At 44.2% G+C, this 25,400-nt stretch overlaps 1 protein-coding gene across 1 annotated transcript in view; it reads left to right on the forward strand.

Moving 5' to 3' along the window:
* Positions 1–1,670: 1,670 nt before the first annotated feature.
* The window catches only part of RHEB (Ras homolog, mTORC1 binding), a 39,818-nt gene continuing 16,088 nt past the window's right edge, over positions 1,671–25,400 (forward strand). Inside the window, exons 1-2 of the mRNA XM_032695253.1 lie at positions 1,671–1,818; positions 19,875–19,946. Of these exons, the coding sequence (XP_032551144.1) occupies positions 1,767–1,818; positions 19,875–19,946 (124 nt within the window). The 5' untranslated portion in view covers positions 1,671–1,766. The remainder of the gene's footprint in view (positions 1,819–19,874; positions 19,947–25,400) is intronic.

Genomic DNA, 25,400 nt, shown 5'->3' on the forward strand with positions numbered 1-25,400 from the left:
TGTTAGGCTGTTTTAGCTGTACCCTGGCATAGCTGCATGTTAAGTACCACTGTACCCCAAAAAGGAGAAGCTGCCATAAAGAAAATTACTTCTAACTATTGTTCATTTTTCAAGAAAATGTGGGAAGGGTGGATTTTTACCAAAAGTGTTCAAAATCAGAAGCAGAGGGGGGAAAAGACAACTTCACCGTTCACTGTGTCTTTCTCCTGTAAATTCTGCATCCATTAAGTGCTGCAGTCACCTCTTTTCAAGGTGGAAAACTCTCTGCTGCTTGGATCTCACAGTTAACCATTCCCAACCCCCCAAACACCTCCTCCCCTTTCCCTTATATGCCATTCCCAGCACTTTATCTATGCTGGCATTACATGGTTCCCCCTAAATTCTCTGCGCGCACAGGGAACGCTCTGCAGAGGTACCGCTGTGGTTTTAAACAAACGCCGAATCCTGGGATGGGGAGCGACCCTTCCCGGGACGGGCGCCATCCTTGGAGACCGCGGGGCTCCGGGAAACGAAGCGCACGGAGGAGCAGCGCCCGATCCCATTCCCGGGAGAGGAGCCCCCCTAGGATGGGGACAGGGATGAAGATGGGGATAGGGACGGGGTTGGGATGGGGACAGGCACGGGGATGAGGACGGGACTGGGATGGAGACGGGGTCGGGGACGAGGACGGTAATGGGAACGGGGATGGGGGCAGGGATAGGGTTGAGGATAGGGATGGGGACTGGATTGGGATGGGAATTGGAATGGGGCGGGGTCAGCGATGGGGACGGCGATGGGACGGGGATAGGGACAGGGACAGGGATGGGGACGGGGATAGGGACAAGGATGGGAATAGGGACGGGGACGGGAATGGGAAAGGGGATGTGGACAGGGATAGGGAAGGGGATGGGTACGGGGATAGGGATGAGGACGGAGATTGGAACAGGGATAGGGATGGGGATGTGGTTGGGATGGGGACGGGATTGCGATAAGGACGGGGATAGGGATGGGGACGGGGCTACGATGAGGGCAAGCACAGAGGTAGGGACAGGGATGGGGACAGCGATAGGGACGGGGCTAGGGACGGGAATGGGAACGAGGACTAGGACAGGCACAGGGGTAGGGACGGAGACAGGAATGGGGACAGAGATGGGTACAGGCATGGGAACGGGGACAGGCGCAGGGGTGGGATACGGACGGACACAGGTTCGGGTTTGGGGCCGCTCCCGGGGCGGCGCGCGCAGGACGCACCAACCGCCTCGCGCCGCGCGCGCACGCGCGCGCAGGGGCCCTCACGCGCTCCCCCCTTCCCCCCCCCCCGCGTCCCCGCGCGCCCTTGGCCCGCCCGGCCCCGCCCCCTGCCCTCCTCCCTCCCCTCCCGCCCGTCCGTCACCGCGCCCCGGCCAATCCGCGCGCGCCGCCGCCGCCACAGCCACCAATGGGCGGGCGCGGAGGGGGCGCGCCCCGGGCGGTGCCGCCGCGCGGTGACGCGCGCGGCCGTTCCCCGTGACGCGCAGGTGCGTGCGCGGGGCCGGGCGCGCGGCGGCGGCGCTGGTGGAAGGAGGTCACGTGGTGCGGGCGCCGCCGCTGCCAGCGCCGCGCGTCCGCCGCGCGCTCCGGCCGCTCCCGCCGCCACCGCCGCATGTCGCTGGCGCCGCGCCCCGGGACCCCACAGCCCCTGCCCGCCGCCGACTGCGCCGCCGCCTGCCGCCTCCTCCTCCTCCTCCAGAGCCGCAGCCGCCGCAGCCGCCGCCCTTGATGTGGTTCGGGGCCGGGCGGGGGAGAAGATGCCGCCGTCCAAGTCCCGCAAGATCGCGATCCTGGGCTACCGGAGCGTGGGTGAGCGCGGCGGGGCGGGGGTGTCGGGGCGGGTGCGGGGCCGCATCGCATCGCATCGTCCTCCTCCCCCGCGGCGGCGGCGGCGGCAGGTGCAGCGGAGGCAGCGGCGCTTCCCGCCGGGCCGAGCGCGCAGCCGCGGCCGGGAAGGGAGGGAGGGAAGGGAAGGAGGGAGGAGGGAGGGCCCCGCCATGGCGGCGCCGCAGAGCTGCGGGCCCGCGGCCGCCTGCCCTTAATAGGAAGTTTCGCTCCCCCCCCCCGCCCCTCGCAGGGAGCCTGGAAAACTGGGATGGTGGGGGGTTCCTGCCCCGCCGGGTTAGGGATGCTGGGATGCGGCTCCGTGCGGCGCTCCCCGTGGAGCGAGTCCGGAGAGCCGGGAAGGGTCTGGAGCGCGTGTGCTGTGCGGGGCGGCTGAGGGGGCTGGGTTTGTTTAGTCTGGAGGAAAGGAGACTCAGGGGAGACCGTGTCGCTGTCTACAACCCCCTGACAGGAGGGGGTAGCCAGGTGAGGGTCGGGCGCTTCCTCCGGGCAAACAGTGGCAGGACGAGAGAACATGGCCTTAAGCTAAACCAGGGGAGGTTGAGCTTCGACATTAGGAGGAATTTCTTCACAGAAAGGTGATTAGGCATCAGAACGGGCTGCCCAGGGAGGCGGTGGGGTCGCCATCCCTGGAGGTGTTTTAGGACAGATTGAACGTGGCACTGAGTGCCCTGGTCTAGTTGGCACGGTGCTGTTGGGTCACGGGTTGGGCTCGGTGATGTCAGGGATCTTTCCCAACCTGAATGGTGATTCTGTGATTTTTGAAATGACAAGGGAAAACGAGGTCGCTCTAGTGCCGGTTTCTGGGCTGTTTTTTCTCCCCTTGGAGGTATTTGTCCCGCAGCAGCAGCACCGCGGGGCTGTGTCGGCCCGGGCTGTCCCACAGGGGCTGTCCCGCTCCTGCCTGGCGCTGCTGGCACAATCCAGCACGGGATGATCCACCGAGGAACACCCTGGAACCCTCCAGCATCAGCCTATAGTAGCTGATAGGGTTTTTTGTCCCATACGTGTAATCCTTTTGCCTCCTGCGTTCACTATCTCTGATGGAGAACGGTTTCAGATGTTCCCCTCTGCTTTAAGAAACCCGAATGCTGAAACAAGCCCGTAGTACAGCCATCCAGCCTAATCAATCAAACTTAAAAGCCTAAGATCGATGTAGAAGATAATGTTCGGCTGGGAGAAAAAAAGGGAGATGCTACAGATACTGTACTGCTGTGAAAGGGGTTTTTACGTTTAGGTAGTGACTAACTCAGTTTTCTGTCTCGTGTTATGCGCTTGGCAGAAAGAACCCTTATAAAGAGGCTTTTTAAAAAGATTTAAAACACCAGGCTAACTAAGTGGAGCTCTGTCTTGGATTTTGTGCATAACTGCAGCCTGACTTTGAAACAGGTTGTTTTAATGATGAGTTTGTCCAGTCCTTAAGCAGAACAGTGAGTAGTAGATCGATCCGTTTGCAGTCTGTGTGACATTACTTGTTGTGGTCTGTTCACTGTAAGATGTGTTACGTTTTCTCTTTTTCTTTGAGCCCTGGTGGGTAACAAGCAGTGGGCAGTGTAAGTGAGAAGGGAGAATGCTTGAAATTCCGTCCTTTGGAAGTCTGTGGTGGGGACCAGCGTGTACTGTTGAGCTTTGGTCCTTCATGTGTTGACATTGACAACCAGCAGTCAAAAAATCAGATGGTAGTAGGGTGTGTGATCAGTTGAGGAAACACAGAGGAATAGTATCGTGTTTTCAGTCTGGCAGGTGATGTGAGCAGTAGTACTCGCATGGAAAAGATGGGCAAAAAGCTATTACAACTTACTGCTGAATATCTTCAAATAAAGTGTTCTGGCACTAGTACAGAATTAGGCTTGATGGGACAAGACCAGTTTTATTAAGACATCTACAAGTTGTATGAACATAGAATTAAAGGGGGCGGCAAAAAATCTGTTTTACTGGAATTTTCCTTCCATTGTCCTTGACAATTCTGTGTTGCATCTTAGGTAGAAATTTCTCACTTTAAAATGGCAAAGTTACTCCTCTTAAATACGGGAGCATTACATTTCTAGGCAAATAGTTATGTAAAAGTTCAGGCAGCAGAAATGAGTCATTGGGGTTTTACTTCCATCTTGTAAAGCTGGTAGAAAAGCAAGTAAGTTAAACTGCGAGATTTAGGCTGAGTCCTCTACTTGCCCAATTATGCCTCCTAAAGTCTAGGAGGATGAGGACTTATTTTGGCTTAGGGGAAGCTTTTTATATGTATTGTGATGGCAGGAATATGACTTGAACCCTGGGTAAGAGAGGATCTAATCTTGTTTTAGGACAGGTTTTTGGGTGGTAGAAAAGGAAGAGCATTTCTTTTGGGGGAAATGCCACATTGTGTCGAGCTAACGTTCGTTAAGGTGGGGAATAATTCCAGAATCTGAAGTACTGGAAGGAACTGCTTTCTAAATTTCCTTTTATAATTACGGAGCTGCATTGTTTTGCTATTAACATTAATCTTGACCCTGAAGTGAGGGAGGCTAACCATGGCAAGCTGTAAAATGTTTGCAGTTTTGTAGGTTGGACCTCTGTGAAGTTGGGGTTCTTCCCTTGTAATTACATTGTTTGAGATGGAGCTCTCAGAAAATGGTGAGGCTTTTTCCCTGTGCCTCTCTGTTACGTGTAGAAGTAGCTGGGTTTTGATGACATATTTCAGGCAGTGAGCTGTTCCTACAGTTGATGATTCAAGGATTCTGCGGCTCTCTCAGGTTGCGAGTGTGTTCGGTGATGGACGGGTACATCCTCTGTGGGGATGTGTGAAACGGGGCCTGACTCTTGTCCTGGCTCTCTGCTAAGCCCTTGTTTCTTCCACTTACATTAAATTTTAATCTTGTCCCAGTGCTGTTGTCAGGTAAACTAGAGGCTGGGAGTGGTATTCTGGTATAATAGTTCTCGGAATAGAAAATTCAGGAGCCTGCTTGTTTGAATACACTCCCTCTATCTTTCAACACCACCATCAAGCCTTTCATATGAGAAACTCGTATTCTTTGCTGATGGGAGAGATCACAGTGGAAGCCTTATGAATTCCCAGGCTGTCATACTTTCTGAGATGCAGACCAAGAGTATTTGCCAGGAGCTTCAGGACTTGTTTTTTGGTGTGGAAGACCGATGATCTGTGGATGTAACGTACAGGTTGTGGCTTGATGCTAGACAAAATCACACAAGAATGTCTCTGTTGGGTTTTGCTCAGGCTTAAAATGGTCTAAGAAAGTTAAATTCCATTATGTGAGTGTGCCTGTCTCAGCAAGGCTCTGAGTAGAAATCAGATGGATTTCATCCCAAAATCTGATAGTGTCACAGCAGAGGAACTTGACTTTGATATATCCCAGATATAATTTGGAATAATGGATTTTCATGGAACTAAATCAAGCAAGACCAAGATTTTCCAAATCTTTTCAGGGTAACAAACACTCCAAAAAGCAGCGTAGAGTTGTCGAAAATGCTTTGTGCTCAGTTTCGGTCTTTTTCTGTTTATAGAAGAAATATGCAAATTCAGACCACAAATGGCTGTATGAAAGAAGAGGTTTCTTAGATCATCTTGTAAAGTACTTTATTACTGGGGCTCTTTGTACTATATTGAACTGATGAATTTAAGATAACCAGGGAGGTGTTGTTTGGATTAGCAGCTTCAGTCATAGCTCACTATCTCAGCCTGATTTCCTTTTTTGCTGTTCATACAGCTCGTGCTGCTGGTGTTACAGATGTACTCGCAGAATTGTAAACGTTTGAACTGGCTGTCTGACAATGCTCTCCTGGGCAGTTTACAGCTCTGAGGGGAAAACCCAGTTAATAATAGGGGACTTACCTATTTTCTTCCCCACCTAAATAAATCACCTTTTTTTGTGTGTAGGTGGAGAGCAGTCCATGCTGCAGGCAGATGTAGTCACGGGCCGTGACTGCGGCATGCAGGCATCAAAAAAAACCATGATGGAACAAAATGATCTGTCAAGGTTAGATTTGAATGGAAAGGCTCCCAGGTAGTTGCATTAAGCTAAAAAATGCCTCTTCTCCCTCCTCCTTGTCTGAAAGCAAGAAGGGCAGAAAAAGCAGCACTTTTAATATGGAGCTGTAAATAGTAAAAATAATTGTTGTTGGGACAAAACATAGTTATTGGCATTGAAAACATGAGTTATTTGCATATCAGGAGGTTTGTAATGTAAAATGGAGTTGAGTCTCTGCTTTCTGTGCCTGAAAGATGGCATCTGTTCTCACAGCAGCGTTCCGCCCTGAGGAGGGAGGGATCCCTTTGGTATTGGAGGGGGGGAAGTGGTAATTTTAGCAGGCGATAAATTGCCCGTGTAAATGTCAACAGAGGGGGAACTGAGGAATTACCGCCGTGGTGCTGTAATTTGCACGAGTGGTTGTGTCCACAGCATTGGCAGGCCTGAGATTTAACAGGAAAATTGAGGGCTCGGGAGCCAGCTGGTACCTGAGGTTAGAATTTTGCCGAGTCCCTAATGAGTGCCAGGATGATTTCCGCAGCCCTTCACTCGTCAGGGCCGCTTTGGCTCTGCCAGGGTGCGGCAATGCTGCAAGGAGGAAAGGTTGCAGCTCCCAGGGGACTGGGCTGAGGCTGGAAATGCCAGCTTTAATTGCATTTCGGTGCTAGTGGCTGCGATAGTGGCTGCAGCAGGGAAAGTTGCTACAGAGCGTTTGATAGCAGTAGCTGGAAGCACTAGAGGCAGCATGTTCAGCTGTAATATCAAGCCACCGTAGGGTTATTTGAGGACACTGCTCCAGGATTAACTCTTAAATTGCCTACTCTGATCTCTCAATGGCAACACTCGTATGTTTTGCTTGTATATTTGGGCGGTTTGGTATTTGATTACTCAACTCGGGAGTTAACATCGACAGGAAAAACCAAATGAAATGTAGACCCTGTAATTTATAAGCTATATAAAGTTGAAGCTCTTCCTTTAGAGCTACTACACTGCCTTAAGTGTAGGTTCTGGCTCAGCCAACCTCCTCTGCAGGCACACCGCTGCGGAAACTCAGCATGACCACGCATTCGGGATTAGAAGAGCAGGCTAAAAAGTGATAAATGCCCATTATGATTAACTTCCTGTAGCTCTCCTGAAGGTGACATTCAAGGGCGTATTTTAAGAACCGCTCTATTTAATTGTGTATTCAGTCCAAAACCGAAACAGCTTCTCTGTGGGATGTTCCTAATGCACTCGATCTCTGTGAATCCTGCATGACTCAAAATTGGTTGGTGTCATGTCGATTTATCCCAGATCAGAAGCTGCAGACATGAAGCACGGTGCATAAAAACACGAAGCAGCCCTTGTCAGCCGTGAATTTGTCTCCTTTAGGATCTGAGAGGTTCCCTTTTGTTTTCCAAAGGTCTGTATTTGAAGTGAACGGCAGATTTGTTGTGAATTTGATAATGTGAGAAACGAAAATGTGCTTCCTGAGTTTGGGGGATGGTTGTTGCTTCAAATTTCTCTCAGGACGTTTGCATTCCAGTATGGTTCTTGCACACTGATGGCAGATGCTCTGTTAATGAGGGTATATGGGATGGGAGGAAACGGGAAGAATGTGGAGAAAATCCATGTTATATGTTGCCTAGCAGACGATCTCAGGTTATTAAGTTTGCCAAAGACATGAATATGGACCATTACAGGTTTTATTTCCTTTTTGAGAAATATGAAGTACAGTGGATGCCGAATTGGATTTTTTTTGAGGGGGAAAGTTATTTGTATTGAACTTTTAACAAGAAAGTAAACTGAGGCAGTTTTTGAACAAAGTATTGAAACAGGCTTTCAGGTGCAACTTTTCTCAGAAACATCCCGTCCACTTTCTTGTTTAATTGCCATGTAATTAAGGCAGATGCAAATGAACTGTGTAGGGTGGGGTATCCCCTGGCCCAAGCTGAGCTAATCCTGCAGTGGCTGGAAGTTGGACCTTCCTGTTCCTACCCAGGTGCGCTGGCATGATGGAAGCCTGGCAACCAGCTCAGGGAATTTTCCTTGAAAGGTAAAACAACCAGAAGGGAAGTTTTTTGTATCCTTCAGCTGGTCAGCTCTGCAAGTGCAGCCCTGACAGAGGGAATGGGGCAGGAGCAGGGGCTGTTTGGGGCAGGGTGGAGTAGACTCTTTGTGGCCAAGCAGACTTTTCTTCTGTCAGACCTGTTATGAAATCACATCTGTAAATGTTTTCCTCTGCCAGCCCAGATAAGCTTTTTTGTAAACTTTCCACAATGGGCCTTCTGAACTGGAGTTGTTCTGCTGGTGGAAAAAGATGGCCTTGTGCAGGTGCTGAAACGTGCATGAGGGAGCTCTGAAGAAATCAAGATTTTCAAGGTCCTTGTTTAAATAACCTTCTGTAGTTAAATCTAATTGTTCCATGTGAAATCAAGGAAAAGTCAAATGTTTGACTGGGGGTAATTCTAAACCGTCTTCTGAAAGCCTTCTGAAAGTCTTCAAATTCAGATGGTGCCTCAAGTGATCTGACCTTGAATTATCTGGAAACACTTGGTAGTAAAGACGTTTCAATGGATCAAAGGCAGAGCTCCACACTACACTCATGGAATTGTTTAGTTTGGAAAAGACCTCTGAGATCGAGTCCAGCTGTTAACCCACCACTGCCAAGCCCACCACTAAACCATGTCCCTCAGTGCCACATCTATTCAGCTTTTAAATACCTCCAGGGATGGTGACTCAACTGCTTCCCTGGGCAAGCTGTGCCAATGCTTGACAACCCTTTCCGTGAAGAAATTTTTCCTAATATCCAATCAAAACCTCCCCTGGCACAACTTGGGGCTGGTTTCTCTTTTGTCTCTTATTTGGGAGAAGAGACTGACCCCCATAGTGCTGCAGCCTGTACAAAGTGCAAGGCATTCAGAGTCACTGATTGCCTTCCTGCTTGGAAAACCAGAGGAAACAAATCTCAGGGCTCTGTTGCTTTTCATTGTGCTTATCAGTGTTTGGTAGGATAACCCTACAAATTATGTTTCCTCAAAATACCAGTTGATTCCTCAACCTGATTGACCCTCCTTTCATTGTGTTTATCAACACTGTTGCAGCACAAAGATGACTCAGCTACTTAATTGTTTAGATGCTCTGGTTCTTCCTCAGTTTGCCATGCTGGACACGTACATTTGAAGTATAAAGGTATAAAGGATGTGGGATGAGACAGTGGTGAAAAAGGTAGTGGTGTAAACAGATGATACAGGTTCTCAAAGTGCGGGTTTTGGATTATCAAGCACAATGTGCCAGTCAAGCAAAAAATAGCTTGAGGCTTGGGGGCTCCTGCAAAAGGGAAGTTGCATGGAATTTCTTATGGGACTTCTTACATGAATTAGAGAACTTGAAACTAGAACATGAGGAGGAAATGTATACCGGTTTGATTTGGATGAAATCATCAAGAGTTTGTGGATAATGGCCAAAGGTTATGAGGCATAAGACTAAGTGAATGATTTCTGAAGGGCTTTTAAGGAATGAAAGATCCTAATGTGTGACTAGTTCTGGTCCTTCTGTATTAAACAGATATCACCTGAAGAAATCACAATTCCCTGATAGATTATCCTTTAAACAGCAAATTTTTCATTAACATGCTTTTTTAATATTGCACTGAAGTCTTAAAGATTGAGGGGGTGAGTATTTCTGGTATGGTTGTCAGTGTTCTTTGGTAATTTAAATTACAGGAACCAGAGGAGCATGCATATCAAATCTTAGCTGGTTACTTTTTGCATTTTGTGGAGTATTGAGTTAAATTAATTTTAATTTGGGGAAAAGAGAGAATATATAAGTGGTCTTCAGTGTGTGGGTGTGAACATGTTCAAGTGTAATACGAAATTAGGATATGAAAGTGTCTCTTGACAACATTGTCTCCAGAGTTAGTGGGATACATCTGTCTAGCTTCAACAACTTGTCAGATTGTATTGCCAAAACTTCATTCAATATGTATGACCTCCTTTAAAGGTACTCGTGCTGTATGCAAAAGAGCTGGGATGCATAATATGTAGGAAAACTCTTATTAAATCTGTCCCACAAACTGTCAAAACAATCAAGCACTTGACATTAATGCAGTAAAGTGTATTTTGCTTTAAGGCTTGTTATTCCATCAATAACAAATTTTTGGTGTTTGAAATCTGTTTCAAAATTAGCTTTTTTTTTTAATTAGAACTGGAAGTTTCTGCTTTGCAATGTGCATATAAACAAGCACTGTGTTTCTTAGTTTGCTAAAGTACCACCTTCTGCACTGCTTTCTTGGAAATGGCTGTTTCCAATAGGTGCTTGCTTCATTTGGTGAATAAATGCTGGCTTTGCTTTTTTTGTCACGTTTTGAGAAGAAAGTTGTCAAGATTCTTTATAAACCTTCTGTGGTTGCTAAACCAAAGTCTGAAAGTGGTTCAAATGTAAGGTAATTCAAGGTTTTCTGAACAGTAAGGCAGGGACGAATAAGTTGTTGGAATGCTTCAAAATCATGTTCCTTATACAGAGTGTATCAAGGAGTCTTAGGACACCTAAACCATTTCTCTGCTTGTCCTTCCTCAGCTGCATGCTTTTATCCCCAGGTGTGGGGGTAGGATAGAGGATGAGATAAAATGACAGTTGCAGAACTGTTGGGTTGCTGTGCAGACACCTCTACAGCAGATAAATACAATGTACTGCTCTGTCTCCTGAAGGATGACCTGAAATTAAGTTGCCTTAAAATGTAGCTCACTCGTTGTCCAAGCTGCATGGATGTGCTGGTGGGGTGCTGGGGAGAGAACAATCCAGCTTCTTTTGGCAAGTGCTTCCTCAGGTACTGGAGCTGGACTGGCTGGAAGACACTTGACTTGTGAAAGAGAGTCAAACTGGAAAAATGAGTTTAATGTCAGGTCACAAGTGTCATCCTCAGTTATACCCCTGGGCTGACTTCAGGTGCTTGGGGGAGGGTGGGAGTGAGATGGGGTGGTGATTTTTTTTCAATTTTCATAGAATTCAGTTCTGTGTTTTTCCTGGCTTTGTTCTTCCCTGAAAAGGTCAGAGCTCTATATTGTGACATGTTTGTACTAGACAGTATAAAAAGTGAGAGTACTTTTAAGTGAAAAGTATGAATCTTGCCCAAAAATGCTTAATGTGAAGTACCTTGTGAGCCACCAGATGGATACGTGCTGGGTAGGAAGGTAAGAAAGCCAGCTGGCTGTTGAGACAGGCAAGAACTTGATAGTAGGACATAGCAAACAGGGGTTCCCTATTATACCTTCTTTGTCCTACAGCAAAATCAACTATATCATGTCATATCTGACAGATCTTTGGCTTAAATTCCCTTTGCTTTTCCCAAGGTTGGGGGCTCTAATGATTCTTTTGCTATTCTGCATGGTGGTGTTCTTACCTCAGAGTCCTTACCCCCCCCCCCCCCCCAGTGTTTTACCCTTATCTGTCATGCTGTGATTTTGATATATTATTACTTTGACCCTTCCATACTGTTAACAGATTGTCCTCTGTATTCAGAGGCTACTCTTGGGTTGATCAGGCAAGTGTGTAAATGCAGAAGTCTTGCAGCCAACGTTAGTGGGGAGTGGTTAATGACTGACTCCAGCTGGATAAAGGGCAAGGGTATGAGGATGGCATTTAAGAGATAGTGGCTTTACTCCACCCTGATTAATATAGGGGAGGGGCTTCACATGCTAAAACAGAAGTAACATGGAAGATGCCTATACAGTTAATTCAAAGATCTAGAGTTGAAACAGAAAGAGACAATAGTAGCAACAAAAGTTGATCTGAGCCTGGTGGTGGGGAGACAGACAGTTTTTGTAGAGGAAGGAGCAGTTCAGGCACACTGGTTTTTATGATTATGTCTAGATCCACAGCAGCATTGGTCTAGCACAGAAGAAGTGGTCAAGGCTCAACTTATTAAGACTGCCTCAGTGTCTGTCAGTGCATTTGTTGACAGAGATGTGGTGGAGTTGACCATGTCCTGCTCCACAGGTATAAGAGGGATTCAGTGTGAATCTTTGTCGGTATCCCTAAGGACCACCTTCCCTTGTGCTAAGAGCTGTTGGTGTTGTCAGAGTTGGTACTGCAGTACCTGATGCTTCGTGCAGCTTTGGGGACTTCCAGCAGTGCAGGTCATGGCAAGTGGATAGTCTGTGCGCTGATATTGGATGCTGGGAGCCACGTGCTTTCCAGGAGCGTCAGTTTTTGGGTGCCACGTGTGTTGCTGGCATTTGTTGACTTTGTGTCACCAGTGATCATCCAAAGTCTGCTGAACCCTGTTATGCTGACTGACCACCTCAGAGTCACACATACTGCTGCAGGGTGGAGCTGCCTTCTGTGGTCAAGATCTTCTAGTGATTATTATGCAGTTTGATTCATGTATTTGTACAGTGTGTTGTAAAAGTAGCCTACCCCTGTTGGAACAAATCTATAGTGTGTTCCACCTTTACTACAGGTTGGTGGAGAGCTCTGTGGATTTCTCTTCAGAGTAAGGCTGAAACTGCTTGGCTGCAGTTGCTGGATATATATCACATTATTTGCTTGGATGATGTTACCAAGAGAGGGAATATTACTATTACTGTCTTGTCAGGATTTTGTCAGGTACTTGCCTTCTGTCATTCTACAACAAGGAAGACAGGAATACATTTCTTACTATTGTTCTTACAGTTCCAAAAAGATCCTGAGGCCCTGTGGTCACATGCAGTTCAGTAGTACTGGCAGGATGGTCTATTCCTCACACATTTCAGCTGCTTTTGGTTACTCAGCATTACAATATGCTCAGGATCACGTTCCCAAACTTCTGTTTTTAAATGATGCTGTGAAAGTTTTACTGACATTTTCAGAAACTTAACCCTCTGCTTGGCAGTGGTTGTAAGCACGGAGTTATGGTGGTCAATGCTGGCAACAGGGCATCCTATGACTCCAGTCCTCATAAAGGTCCTTCTCAGGGAATATTCTTAGGGAAGACCTGCATTTCAGTGGAACAGCACTGATCCATTGAAAGAATGAGGTCTTTCATCTAGGTAAGGGTTCTGTTTCTCTTACTGGTGTGAGATTTGCAGAGGGAAGAGTTTATCCTGTTTTCTAATGGAAATGGGAAGTGTAGCAGGCAGTTTCTGTGCTGGTGCTGGTGAATGCAGCTGGACAGATCTACTTCTTGAAGAAGCGCTTAAACCCTGCTAGTCCTGACACTTCTGTCTTGCAGAAAGGTATCTGAACTTGTACATCCCAGTGATCTTTAGTGGCAAGAAAAAATTGACTGAAAGTTGGGTGTTTGTTGCCTTGTGTGGAAAGTAAAATCTTGAAAGTTGAAAAGGGGAATGCATGGAATGCATTAAAGCAAGAGAGACACATTTTTATTTCCAATGACATAGCATTTAAAACTGATTTAATGATGAAACTATGACAGTTTCTAAAAGTGTCTTTCAGAGACATTTCATGTTGTACATACCAGCTGATCCAAGGAAAGGTCAAGTTTATTCAAACACCTAATGAACTGCTTGAAGTGTGTGTATAGGGAGGAAGGACTTGGCTTCTACCCAGAGGTACAAGTTGAATTTTGCCTCTTCGGAGGGGAAATCAGTACAAAGTTCAGGCTCTTTCCCTAGAAGTGTGTCATAAACTGAAATGGTAGGATCTGATCTTTAGCTTAATAAGCTTCCCTTTAGAAGCTGTTGAGGTTTAACCCAGTGAGCAGCTAAACACCACACAGCTATTCACTCACTCCCCCGAATGGGATGGGGGACAGAATCAGGGAAAAAGGTAAAATTCTTGAGTTTAGATAAAGACAGTTTAATAGGACAGAAAAGGAAAGGCAAATAATAACGATAAAAGAATATACAAGTGATGCACAATGCAGTTGCTCACCACCTGGCTACTGATGCCATTGAATTTCTGCTGCCACCTGAAATATTTTAGGCCTAGTCCTGTGGGGAGGGAGGTGGGAAGGTGCTGCAGGGATGCACAGTTTCTGCAGGAAGTCTGAAGGGAGTACAGAGGGTGATATTTATCTGAGAAGATATAGGTTGACTGTCTGGGGTATGAGTCTCTGAATTTCCTTTGTAGTTAGGAAACACCAGGATGCAGTTCCCCCGATCTATTTAAAACTTCTTGGATGCAACCATGTATGTGTGTATTCCATGGCCAGGTGAGATGTGTGCCACAGAAGTTTTCTGAATATTTTTCTTTTTAAGCTTTGTAACAGTTTTTTCATCTTTGACATGTGGAATTAAAATTGGTTTATCTCATGTAAAGGGAAATAACAGGCAAAGTGGCCCCTTCTGTTTTTCTACCAGCAAGGGTGACAAGCAGAGGTAACTGGACTATGTGCTAAAATAACTAAAACATTTCTTCTGACAGTCCTTTGCTGATGTTACTGACTTAAATGAAAGCAAAACTGAGCTGTTGCAGGAAAGCAATGGAATTTTTCTCCACATACTTGCTTGGACGTCTAATACGTTGCAAAAAAAGTGTAAGTCACCACTGAGAGATGAGCACTAGTGTAGAATGGAGTGAGCCTGCTGTTAAATATCAGGGAATAAAGCACATACTCTCTTCTTGCTTTCCTTACAGAAAGCATGATCTAGATAGCATCAGGATTCTTGGCTTGTGTTTCGAAGGCTCATTGCTGCCAACCCTAGCAAGGTCCTGCAAATATGTTTGTGAGTTTGACCAACTGCTTTGAAATCTGAAGAAAATAAAGGAAGCCATCTGGCTTTGTTTCTAAATGACTGCTCTCAGATTTCTTCTGGCTTGCAGAGGAATACCTTTGATAAACCTCAGGAAAATTGTGCAATGCAGAAGGAAGGGAAATGAGTATCTCCATGCAGGCTCGTGCTTTTGGTGTTACAGATCATCATGGGAAGCTCTTCTTTTACAGCAGAAATAGTTCTTGCTAGAAAACCATGCTGTAGACTGTCATATTTATTTCCTTATATTCTGATATAACAATAGATCAGGAGAAGGCAGGAAACAGTCTAGCAATAGGACAGAGTGCCACAGAAGTTGAAAAAGAGCTTGCGTTGAAATGTTGATCTGCTGTTTGGTTTGTTATGAAGGGCTCTTCTATGTTTGAGGTCCCTCATCAAGTTACCAAAAGATGTCTCATTTAGGTCCTCAGACTTTAGCTCTTACAGGATTATAACCTTTAGTCTGACCTCTGGAAAGCTGACAGCATGTTGGGAGAGGAGAGCCACCACTCTCTATTGCAAATCAAGCATTTGTATCATATGAGCAAGTGCAGGAATTGAGCTCTGTGTGCCAACAAGAGTTTTGTCTGTAAGCATCAGAAAATAATTTTTTAATCCTGGTATCATAATGTTGATATCACAAGGAAATTGCTACAAAAATAAAACTACAGCTCAAAGTAGACATGTTTGTATGTGATAATTCCTCATGATTAAAAGTCTAATAGTAGAATTAAGTTACATCTGAGTAAAACACAAACTGCTCGTTGTATTGCTGTCTCCAGAGGTTTAGAAACAGAATTCTTTATTGACCCAGATGTATCATTTTTATAGTCATTAGAATAATTCACCAAACTACATAGCAATGATCAGCAAAATAGCAACTACAAAGCCATAATTAGCACCTGGGGGGAGGAAATCTTAATTAACCATAGAAAGTTGCTAACGATGCGGCCTGAGATGAATGATGAGCTAGTGATGGGTTCTGAGATCGTCTGCTATCTTGTGAGAAGATCTTTGTTGAAGAGGGATGCTGTAATTCTCTGTCCTACCCAGTTAACCTCCATCAGCTCCAAGAAGTTGTTCAGTCCCCTTCTATGCTCTGAGGATGAATAATCTGTGCTATGGGAATGCTGGTGTCTCCATTTTGTCTTGGTATTGTGCATTAAAGAAGATAAAGATACCAATGTTCAAGTTAAATCAAGTGTATTTTTCAGTATGAAAACTCCATCTCTGTGCAGTGTAGTGGGTTGAGTGTAGCTGTGTGTGAGATACTGCAGATTGAGTACACAGACAGATTTACCTAATCTGATGTGACGGACAACATTTCATTTTGTCGAATGCTTTTGTGACAAAACCTGAACCAGTTTGTTTTGTAGGTAAGACTGAATAGACCTAGAAGACTAACTAGGTAAGTGTAGTTGCTAAGTTAGTCTAGAGGCTAACTCAGGCAAGGTGCTAGGCTTGTGGTAGGAGCAAATTAGATGCTGCCAGTTGTTACGTGTTTAATGATTATGCAAACTACACAAGCGAGCATTTTAGTAGAAAAAGATGAGTTAAAGAAACTCTGCATCTACCACGCCAACAGAGCAGAGAATTGCAGCTCTTTGGTAGCTGTTGTTCTTGACCCCCACAAACTGTTTGCTGGTGGCTTGTGTGGAGGGTTTTGGGTTATTGAGAAATTTTTCCTGTTGAGATAAACTGGGCTGTGCTGCCGGTGGCCGTCAGCGTGCGATGCCACGTCCGAGGGCAGCTGCACATCTGAGCTTGCACAATGCTGTGCTTGTGGAGCTGTTGTTTGACTTGCTCGCTGGCTGGTTGCATCATTTTGGTCTCCTGGGTTTGGGGGGAAGTTGGCTGCCTATGAGAATTGAATCTGGGCTTTCCCTCTGCCTGTTGCAAGGAGAATGAGGATGTGGGACGGGGACAGCGGGCAGGTGGTGGTGCAGCAAAGTAGGGGCACGGCCTCTGCAGGGAGGCAGCTGTTCCTGAGCCCACCCATGCTCAGTTACTCATCTGCTTGGTAAATTGCCTGGTGTTGTAAAGCTTGAATTTTAAGGCTAGATTACATACTACAGCTCTTGTCCAAGTAGTAAAAAGATGAGTAAAACTCAATTTGGCAATTGTTTTGCCTTGGCAGTTGCAATGGCATTTGAAACTGATGTGCTGTGATTGCACAGAGTGTTTATGGGATGTTCTGCTTCATGGTGCGAGTGGTCTGGTGTGAACAGAAACGCGACAGCTTTATTTTTTGAACTGGCTTTCTGTCTGAAAACCTGCTCCTTTTCTGTTTTGACAGTGGAAAACTCTTTTCTTTTATCACTCTCACATAATACCGTAAACAATGAATTGTATATGCAAATACACTTTGGGTACTTCTGGACAACTTGAGCTTTCAGCCACCTGGGACTTGTATTCTAAACACTCGTAAAACACATTCCACACAGCCCTTCCCTTCTGTCCTCTACCTCCAGGGAGAGGGAGAGTCAGTAAACTTGGAGGATTTTGCTTGTAACTCCTCTGCCATGGAGCATCTGGTGCTTGGAGTTACCGTAGCAAGGCTCTGCACCCAGCTCCTAGCCTTGCTTCTGCTTGTGACACTTCTCATTTTGGTCTCAATGGATGTTTATTTTCCTAAAACTTGAGTACAGTGGATATGTTAAATGTATCAGTGTGGAGGATGCAAGAAGGAAAAGCTTAACAAACAAAAAAATGTGTGGCTGCGTTCCAAATGAGGGCACATTAGAGCTGAGCCTTTCTGAGGTATGCACCCTTGAGTAATCAGGTAATCAAGCCTTTGCTGGTGGTGTCAGGCTCATCCTGTTAAGGCTGAAGTGTCCTAGCGGTGTCTGCACATGGAGTCAGAGGTGTCTTCCCAAATCCTCCTCCCTGCCGTGCTCCAAGGTGGAGTTAAACACATTGGCAGAAGTAGTTGTGTGCAGTTCCCTGGCCCCTGCCTAATGGACGTAATGTTTGCGTTGCAATCCTCTCTGAAAACCTTGCCTGATCTTTCTGGGGAAAGAGCAAATAGGAGCTAAATTGTCAGCTTGATTTTCTGCCCTGTCCACGAGCATAGGTCAAAGGCCTGGAATAAAACCTGTAGGACAAAGTTCAAGCCGAGCTGTTGTTTACATGGTTCTGAGTGCAGCTTGGTCATGGGTGAGACATGGCAGTGGGGTGTTAATGACCCGGGGTTTGAATTTCTCATGTCCACTTTGGAAGCCTTGGTTTAGTGGGATACTGTTACATGCACTTATCCCGAGGGGGTAGGTGCGGAATCGGAGACTGGAGAGCTTCCCTGTGGCTCAGGGAAGAAAGCAGGCATCCTCTTGTGATCAGGAGCACATCATTACTGAGAGGCTTGTTACCAGGAATTTAGAAGGAGAGTTGTTGGAACACTGATTTTGTCTGTTTTTGTTTCCTCCTCTTTCAGTGTTAGGAGGAAAGCAGTAATTAATACAGCTGGGTGTTAAATGCAGCGTTTTCTGTTGGCTCCCACTCCTTCCCGGGATTCAGTTCCCAGGCTTAGCACAGACAGACAGTAGCAATCAAGTCTTTCAGTTAGTTTAGGATCCTTCTGAAGAGGAAAAATGTTCAGTGATGATCTGTGCTACACTTAGCTCTTCTTATCTTGGATATTGTACAGCCTAATATAGAAATAGTTAAATTTGTTTTGAAACAGAGTGCCTAATGTGCTGGTATTGGCAAAGAATCTGGAAGCATGAACTCCGGGTAGCAACTTCATAAGCTGAAGAAGAAATAGTTCAAAAATTCACCAAGTGTTGTCCAAAATACACAGTTGCAGAAAGTTGCTGGGATGCACAGTTTTCAATCCCTAATCTGTCCTTATTAGGAAGATTTTGAATGAGGGGGGAGGGGGAATGTCCCTTGCTGGAGCAACAGTTTAAAGTGCAATGTCCTCTGTCAACTTATGCACAGTGAGTGTGACACCTTCAGTGGTGCTGTTAGATAAGATCAGAAAATGGTGTCTAAGAGCATGATCTGAGAAAAAGCAACTCGTTCAAATCTCGGTGATAGTTGGTCTTTCTGGGATTTGTCTGGATTTTTTGGTTTTTAGCATTGTTTCTTGAATAAGCTGGCATGACACTTGAATACACACGCTCATGACACTGAGCATGGCAGAAAATTAAATAGAAAACTGTTTTTAGTGTCTCCTGAAGGAATGCTTAGGAAAGGACTTTTCTACAGCGAAGTTAAACATAGTGTGGTCTGAGCACTGCAAGTGGGCAGCCTTTATCCAAAGCAATTTATTGCTGAAAACAATTTTACTATTTAGTTCCACCACAACATTGGTTACTTAAGAGGTCATTGAGAGGCTTCCACTGAGTCGGATGGTCTTGAGTCAAAATTTTAACTCGAGGTCATATTTTGTTTGTGCTTCTCGCTGATGAAAAGAATATAAAGGAGCATGAAGAATATGCTCATGTCCAAAAGCAGCTAATGCACTTGGCAATCTTCTTAGGAGTGTATTTGTCCAGTAAACATAATGTAATAGGATCTAGTAGATTCCCAAATGTAGAGGATGTGCTGTAATGGAAATTGTAATGCTTGAAAAGTCTTCAGTTGCAGAACTTTAAAGGTCAATGCAGAACTTTATATGGTCAATGTATGTAATTTGCCTTCACCATCTTGTAAAATCTCTCAAGGCTGAGTTTTTGGTTTTTTTCAGTTTGCTCCTAAGTTCAGTGTTTTACATTACTCTAACTGAAATTTGGAACATAAAGTTGTCTGCCAAAGTATAGCAGTTAAATGGCTTCCAAAGGAAAAAAATCCAATTATGCCCCCTCAGTCACTACTTAAAATACAGCATCCGCTGGTCTGTTGTGGTGTGGCAGTAGGAGGATTAATAGGAGAATATGTTGGTCTCAAGAATTTTGAGATCATCCTTTTGTCATGGGAAATATGTCCAATCTTCAGGTCAAACCAAATTTGGCTAATTCTATCCAAGTTTTCTTTGCAGTGACTGAAACTGATCTTGAGTTTTATTTGCTTCTTGACAGAAAAACCTTCCAAGTATAGCAGTTTGTTAAATTTAGTTCTGTGAGGATTGTACACTGCTGCTTTTAGATTTGTTTTAAACTGGAGGAGTCGTTTAAATTATGCCCTGTTAAAACAAAAGCAGAACACATACCAAGTAGCTTTTGCTCTGCTTTTTGTATGTTCAGGAGACCCAGTTACTAGGAATAGGCATTTAATTTAAAACTAGGTCAGTTGTCATGTATAGATACTTTAAATGAAGCATACAAAGCTCATATTGGCTAGGTAGCTATTAGATAGATAAAACGTTAGTGTATCTACTAGTAACTGTAAAGTGATAACAACCTGAAGGCTTGTTTCAATCCATATTTCTCTTTTCCATTCTTTACAGGAAAATCTTCACTGACGATTCAGTTTGTGGAAGGACAGTTTGTTGATTCGTATGATCCAACCATAGAGAACAGTAAGTGAATAACTGACAAGCTGCTTTTCTGTACCTAAGTAACTTATCAGAAGTCCTTGGCGTTATACACACTGCTTATGTGGGCATTTACGTATTAACATGAAAGCTCATTAATTAACTCTTAAGTCTTATTACTCTTTTAAACCAACGTTTACAGTATTGCAGCATGGAAATCACTGTGTACATGCTTCTCCAAACAGCTGAATTGTCTTTTAACACTAAATGAAGGAAAACCTAATGAACCTGGCTACAATGCATCTCCTTGTATTGTATTATGTTGTTGGACATCTGCTTCCCCTAATGTAGTCAGGGCACTTTAAATTACATATGTCATACCTGTATGAAAATGTGCCACTATATATGAGTATTCCAGAGTCTCACATGTCTTATTGGGTCAGTATATCCAGATGAACATAAAGCCATCAATACCAGTCAGAATTAAATGGCTACCTTAGAAGGTTGACATGCTGTGGCCATGATAACTTGATAACCTTTTCAATTACTCCTTTCCAACTGTTTGATAACAAGGTTGGTACACTATCAACTTGCTGCAAATACTGAGTATTTGACTTCTCAAGTGTCTTTTTTCTCTTAGGTTTTTTTTTTTTTTTTATATTAGTGCCTTTGTGAATAGCTAATGTAGTGGTTGGGTAAAGACATTAATATTAAAAATGCTGCCAAGAGCAAAAAGTCACTTCAGAGGTGAGTTACCTGGTATTCATTACAATCCAAGCATCTCTTTCTGAGCTAGAGATGGTCATAAAGTGCTTGAACAACTGCAGTGCTACTCTGAGTAACTTGATCATACTGGTTTACTTTAATTGTGTGGCAGATAAAACTGGTTTCATGATTGTAACCCTGGAGTTGCTTGTATTTTAATGACTTCTGAAAAGCAGTGGTTTTAGTGTTTTGAACTTCTGCAGTAGGATGCTGAGCCTATGTGATACTCTGTAAGTTTGAATGAAGCAATCAGCAGAACAGGATTTCTTTTGAATTTATATGTGGTAATAATTACAGATCAGTAGCTATCAGGATATTTTACTCGGGATTATTTTACTGCTTAGAACTAAAATTCAAATGCTACTTTTTGAGAAACTCTCAATTTGCTTTAGCAAGTCAGAGTAGATAATATACCCCTCGGCCTGAATGATCTGAATGTTAGCTCTTACACAGATGTCATTCATACTAAGGCTTTCCATCATCCCTTTTTACTTTGCTAGAATTATAAGTAAGGTATGTTTTAAGTTAAAACTACGCACAAAATACTGAGGATTAAGTTTCTGTATTTTAAATCTTAATGTCAGCTGGGACAGGTTATTTTTACTCTCTCTTTTATATAAATGCAAATTATTTAAAGTAATCTTTTTAAGTTTTATGCAGTTATATGGGAATGAACAAATTTGACATGGAGTCAAAGTCCCTACAAAATGCCAAGCCTGTGTCGTCTTGTAGCATTTTGACACCTTGGTACAAGCTTAGCTTGTTTCATCCTTCGCCTGTTGTCTGTAACTGCTGTTAGAAACTCTGTAGCTGTGTGTCTCACACTGGTACTGTTTCTTAACTATGAAAACACACCACAGATTAATTTTTCTCTTACTTAATCCTTGTAGTCTGCACTGCTTGCTTGATCTGAATTCTAATCATGGAGTATGTCATGGCCATGAAGACTTGTTGGGCGGGGGCATCCTGAAAAGGCTTAACTTTTCACTTGATTTCTTCTTTATTTTGGAAACAAACAGCATTATTCATTTGGTGTAAGTCTTGTGATCTGTGGCTGTGGCTGGAGGAATTTGCTTTTTGAAAGGTAGAGAACTGAAGGACCCTTCTTGCATCAGAACGTATTGCTGGGAAGTAAAGGTTGAAAACGTACAAGTTATGCCCTGAGGTCCAAAGGAGTGGGAAATCTGTCCCATTTTTAGGCCCTAGAATGCCTGATAAAGACAATATTTTAGAATTGCTTCTGTGAGGAAAAGAATAGAGAACATTCTAATTTAACAAAAATTTTAAATTTACTGACAGCATCTTTTATAAGACAGAGATTTGCAACTAGTTTTGATGGGTGTAGTATAAACTAATTTTTTTTACTCATGTACTTAATATTTTTAAATTATTTTTTTTTAATAAATCTTTGATCATTCCAGTCTTTTGACACTCCCAGCTGTATATTTCTGATTCTATCTAGGGTCACAAGACACAAAGTATGTTATCAACTCTTGCACTTTTCCTAGCTTATAATTTCAAATTTGGTGGACAATGCTGGCAAAAAGTGTTGAGAAGTCCAGGTTCCTATACTAGGGACACTGTTGGAGAATGTTACATTTTTCCAGTGCTTTTTATAGGAGATTATAAAATCTTTTCAGTTTCATCTAGTGGTTGGGTCTACACTTATGAAAAAAATACACAGTGAAGGGTAGACTGACCTGTGTGATTTCTGTTTTGTCTCCAGAAAATTGTCCTTGTAATTTATTACAGTATTCTACCAGCACTGATGAAAGGGTAGTACTGCAGGTAGCTTAATCTTTATAATTTTTGTCTTCAAATAATAAAACTTGCACAAAATGCTGAGTGTAAAGCTAAATTGTATAGAAGGCAAGCTATAGTCAAGCTCCTACAGGAACAAGTTGTATGAGCCTTGAACAATAGGAATAAGACCTACTATTCTAGGAATTCCATTTTCTAAGTGTGAAAATCTCTACCTTTGGAATTGTAAAGGGAAAATCAGGTGTATCAGATTTCACTGAGCGTTTGTGAAGGTGAACAGTGTTTCACTGCTGCGTTTTCCTTTGCTAGTTTATTTAAGTTAGTGAGGATGTTGAATTCAGTTGCTTCTACTAAGCTTGTGTATCAGGAGGAGTAACTTGTGTTCTGTGGCAGCAGTGGAGGTGAGACCTCACTGCTTAACAAAAGAGATTTTCCCTTTCTGAGTGTCCCAACAGGAGTGGAACCACAATGGGTGGCTGTTCTTGAGACAGCCAGGTTGAGAAACTAGTGGAACTACTACTTGTGGGAATGTTGGAAGGAGAAGGAACATCCCTGGAGAGCAGGAGTGTGTGGAGAGAGTCTGTGTGGACACTGGCCTGGATGGGGCTTTGAAAGCAGATTAGCTCACATGAACTAAGACCACGGCAATTTAAAACTCAAAAATTTTACAGGAATGAGAACTAGAATCTGAATTTGGAACTCAAATAGGTCAGAAGGAGCAGATAATGAAGACATGCACATGTCTCCACTCACCCTGTCTTTGCAGGGATGTCTTGTGTTGCAGGAAAGATGGCAGCCCTAGTCTCAAATATTTTCTCCAGGTCCTCCAAGGGCTACCTCGCTGCTTTTTGATTTTTGTTGCAGTTTTAGAGGGGCTTCAAGCACTGTTCCACAGCTCTGTGGTCTTTCTTTCTCCCTTAAACAGGCTCACTAGCTCCTTAAGGAAAGGACAGATCTTCCCCCATTCACTTCCTGCCTCCATCCCATGTTTTTTGATGCAGCTGTGAGTAGAAGTGTTTTAGGAAGGGGGAGGGGGCTGGAGGAACCCTAGTAGTTGTGGAGGGGGTACCTATGGGTCTTCTAGAGCATCTTTAAGGCTAAACTTCTTCCACAAAGGGTGAATTGTGATTCTTCCCAGGAGCTGCTGGGAAGAGCCTTCTCAAGGGGGGCAAGTGAGGCTTCTGAGGAAAATTAAAAATAGCTCTGTTGCATCACACATCTCAGTGTTGTGAAAGATGTCCTGACAGATTAGTGACAGGCATTGACTTTGAAATGAAGACAGTAGAAAGGGATGCAGGAGGTAGTAACCCAGGAACCCTAATGAGGTGGTTGTATTTAGCTACAGCAGTGATGTTGCACCCAAATCTTTGTTCACAAAGCCTGGCCATGATGATGTTTCAGGACTCTCCTACTTTCACTCAGTATCACTGTTGATCTGAAAGCCTGCATTTGTTTACCTGCCTTTTTTTAAATCATAATGGCTTGTTTTCACAGCAGCTGTCATTTGAGTTGCATATGCAAATCATTTCATTCATGGTGGTGTACTTGATCTTAGGGTAACACTGATCACTGGAGTTCCGAGTTGTAAAGTGTGAGCATGTCCTGTTCCAAGATCGTGTTCCAGTAGATGAGCAGCATTTTCCAGATGCAAAATTACTTAGGGGTGCAGAGGTTGGTCAGGCCTGCTGAATTCAGTCCTTGGCCTACCAGGAAGAGCCAGGCTGTGCAGTGATGGTATTGTTGTTGTTTTTCTTGCTTATCAGCACAACGAAAGGCAACGTGTCCCAGGATAGTAGGTGACGGAATTGGAAATGGTTGATTCCTCTGGATCAATAGATCACAATAAATACACTTGCAGGTTTTTCGGATGATGAAATTCTTAACCAGGAATATTTTTGAAAAGCTTTGGCAAAGAAATGCAAGTCATTAATTGTGACTTCAAAGCAGATCTGTCTCCATGCAGTGGGCTGTGCTTAGTGCTGCAAGGCTCTGCACTGAACTAACAGTTCTGTGGTAACTCCTCCACTGTTTCCCTTCCCTTATCTGTGTCACACTCTCTTCCAGTACTGATGATGGTGATGATGATGTCTTTGCTGGGTCTCTTCTAGGCTTCTAGAATAGTCTGAAAAAGCTGTCATCTGTACCTTTTTAAATCTTAACTTCATGATGCTCTTAAAGCTACTTTGACTGCAGAGTGCTCTGATGTGTATGTGCAGTGTCAAGAGACTGGAGAGGGACTGTTGTTTCCATACACCTGTTAATGCAGTGTGTCTCCAGAGGAGTCTGTTTTCCCTCTGACTAAAAGCAGGGATATTGTATTATAGCAACGCTGCCTGTTAACATCTGTTCAAACAAACAGTTTGTCCCCATCACAGTACTCATCCAAGGCAAAGAGCTGTTGTGGATCTTTGTTTTATAACCTAAAACTTTTGTGCAGCAATGACAACAGCATCCAGACAGTGACTTGAGAGCAGCACATGTGCTAAAGCAGCTTTGTTAGGGGATGGCCAGGGTAAGGCAGGAGCTTTGATTCTCCATTTCAAATGGTAGTTTCTGGTATTGTAATGGAAGTTGTGGGTGTGCTTTACACTGTTGATTTGGACACTGTGTTAGCTTGGCTTTGCTGTTTGAATTGCTTCATTTTTTTGAAAGGGTGCTTTGATTTATGAGGTGGGTTGAAACCCCCAGTTTCAGCTATTTCAGCCCACTTATTCGAGATAATGCTCAAATTGTGAAGACTTGATGGGACAGTGACCTTTGGGGGAGGAGGAAAGTTGGACAACTTCAACTTCTAGGAGACCCTGTTCAAACCCAGAAAGCGTAGGCAGGGGACTGCACAGTGGGGTTGGGAACATCCAACTGTGCAGCTTTGGGAAGCTGTGGACAGCTTAACTGACCTAACAGCTTCCTTAACAGCTAACCTTAACAGCTGTGGACCTTAACTAACACTACACTGACCCATTCCCTGACTAT

Source organism: Chiroxiphia lanceolata, chromosome 1, assembly GCF_009829145.1.
Source record: "Chiroxiphia lanceolata isolate bChiLan1 chromosome 1, bChiLan1.pri, whole genome shotgun sequence".
Taxonomy (NCBI): Eukaryota; Metazoa; Chordata; class Aves; order Passeriformes; family Pipridae; genus Chiroxiphia; species Chiroxiphia lanceolata.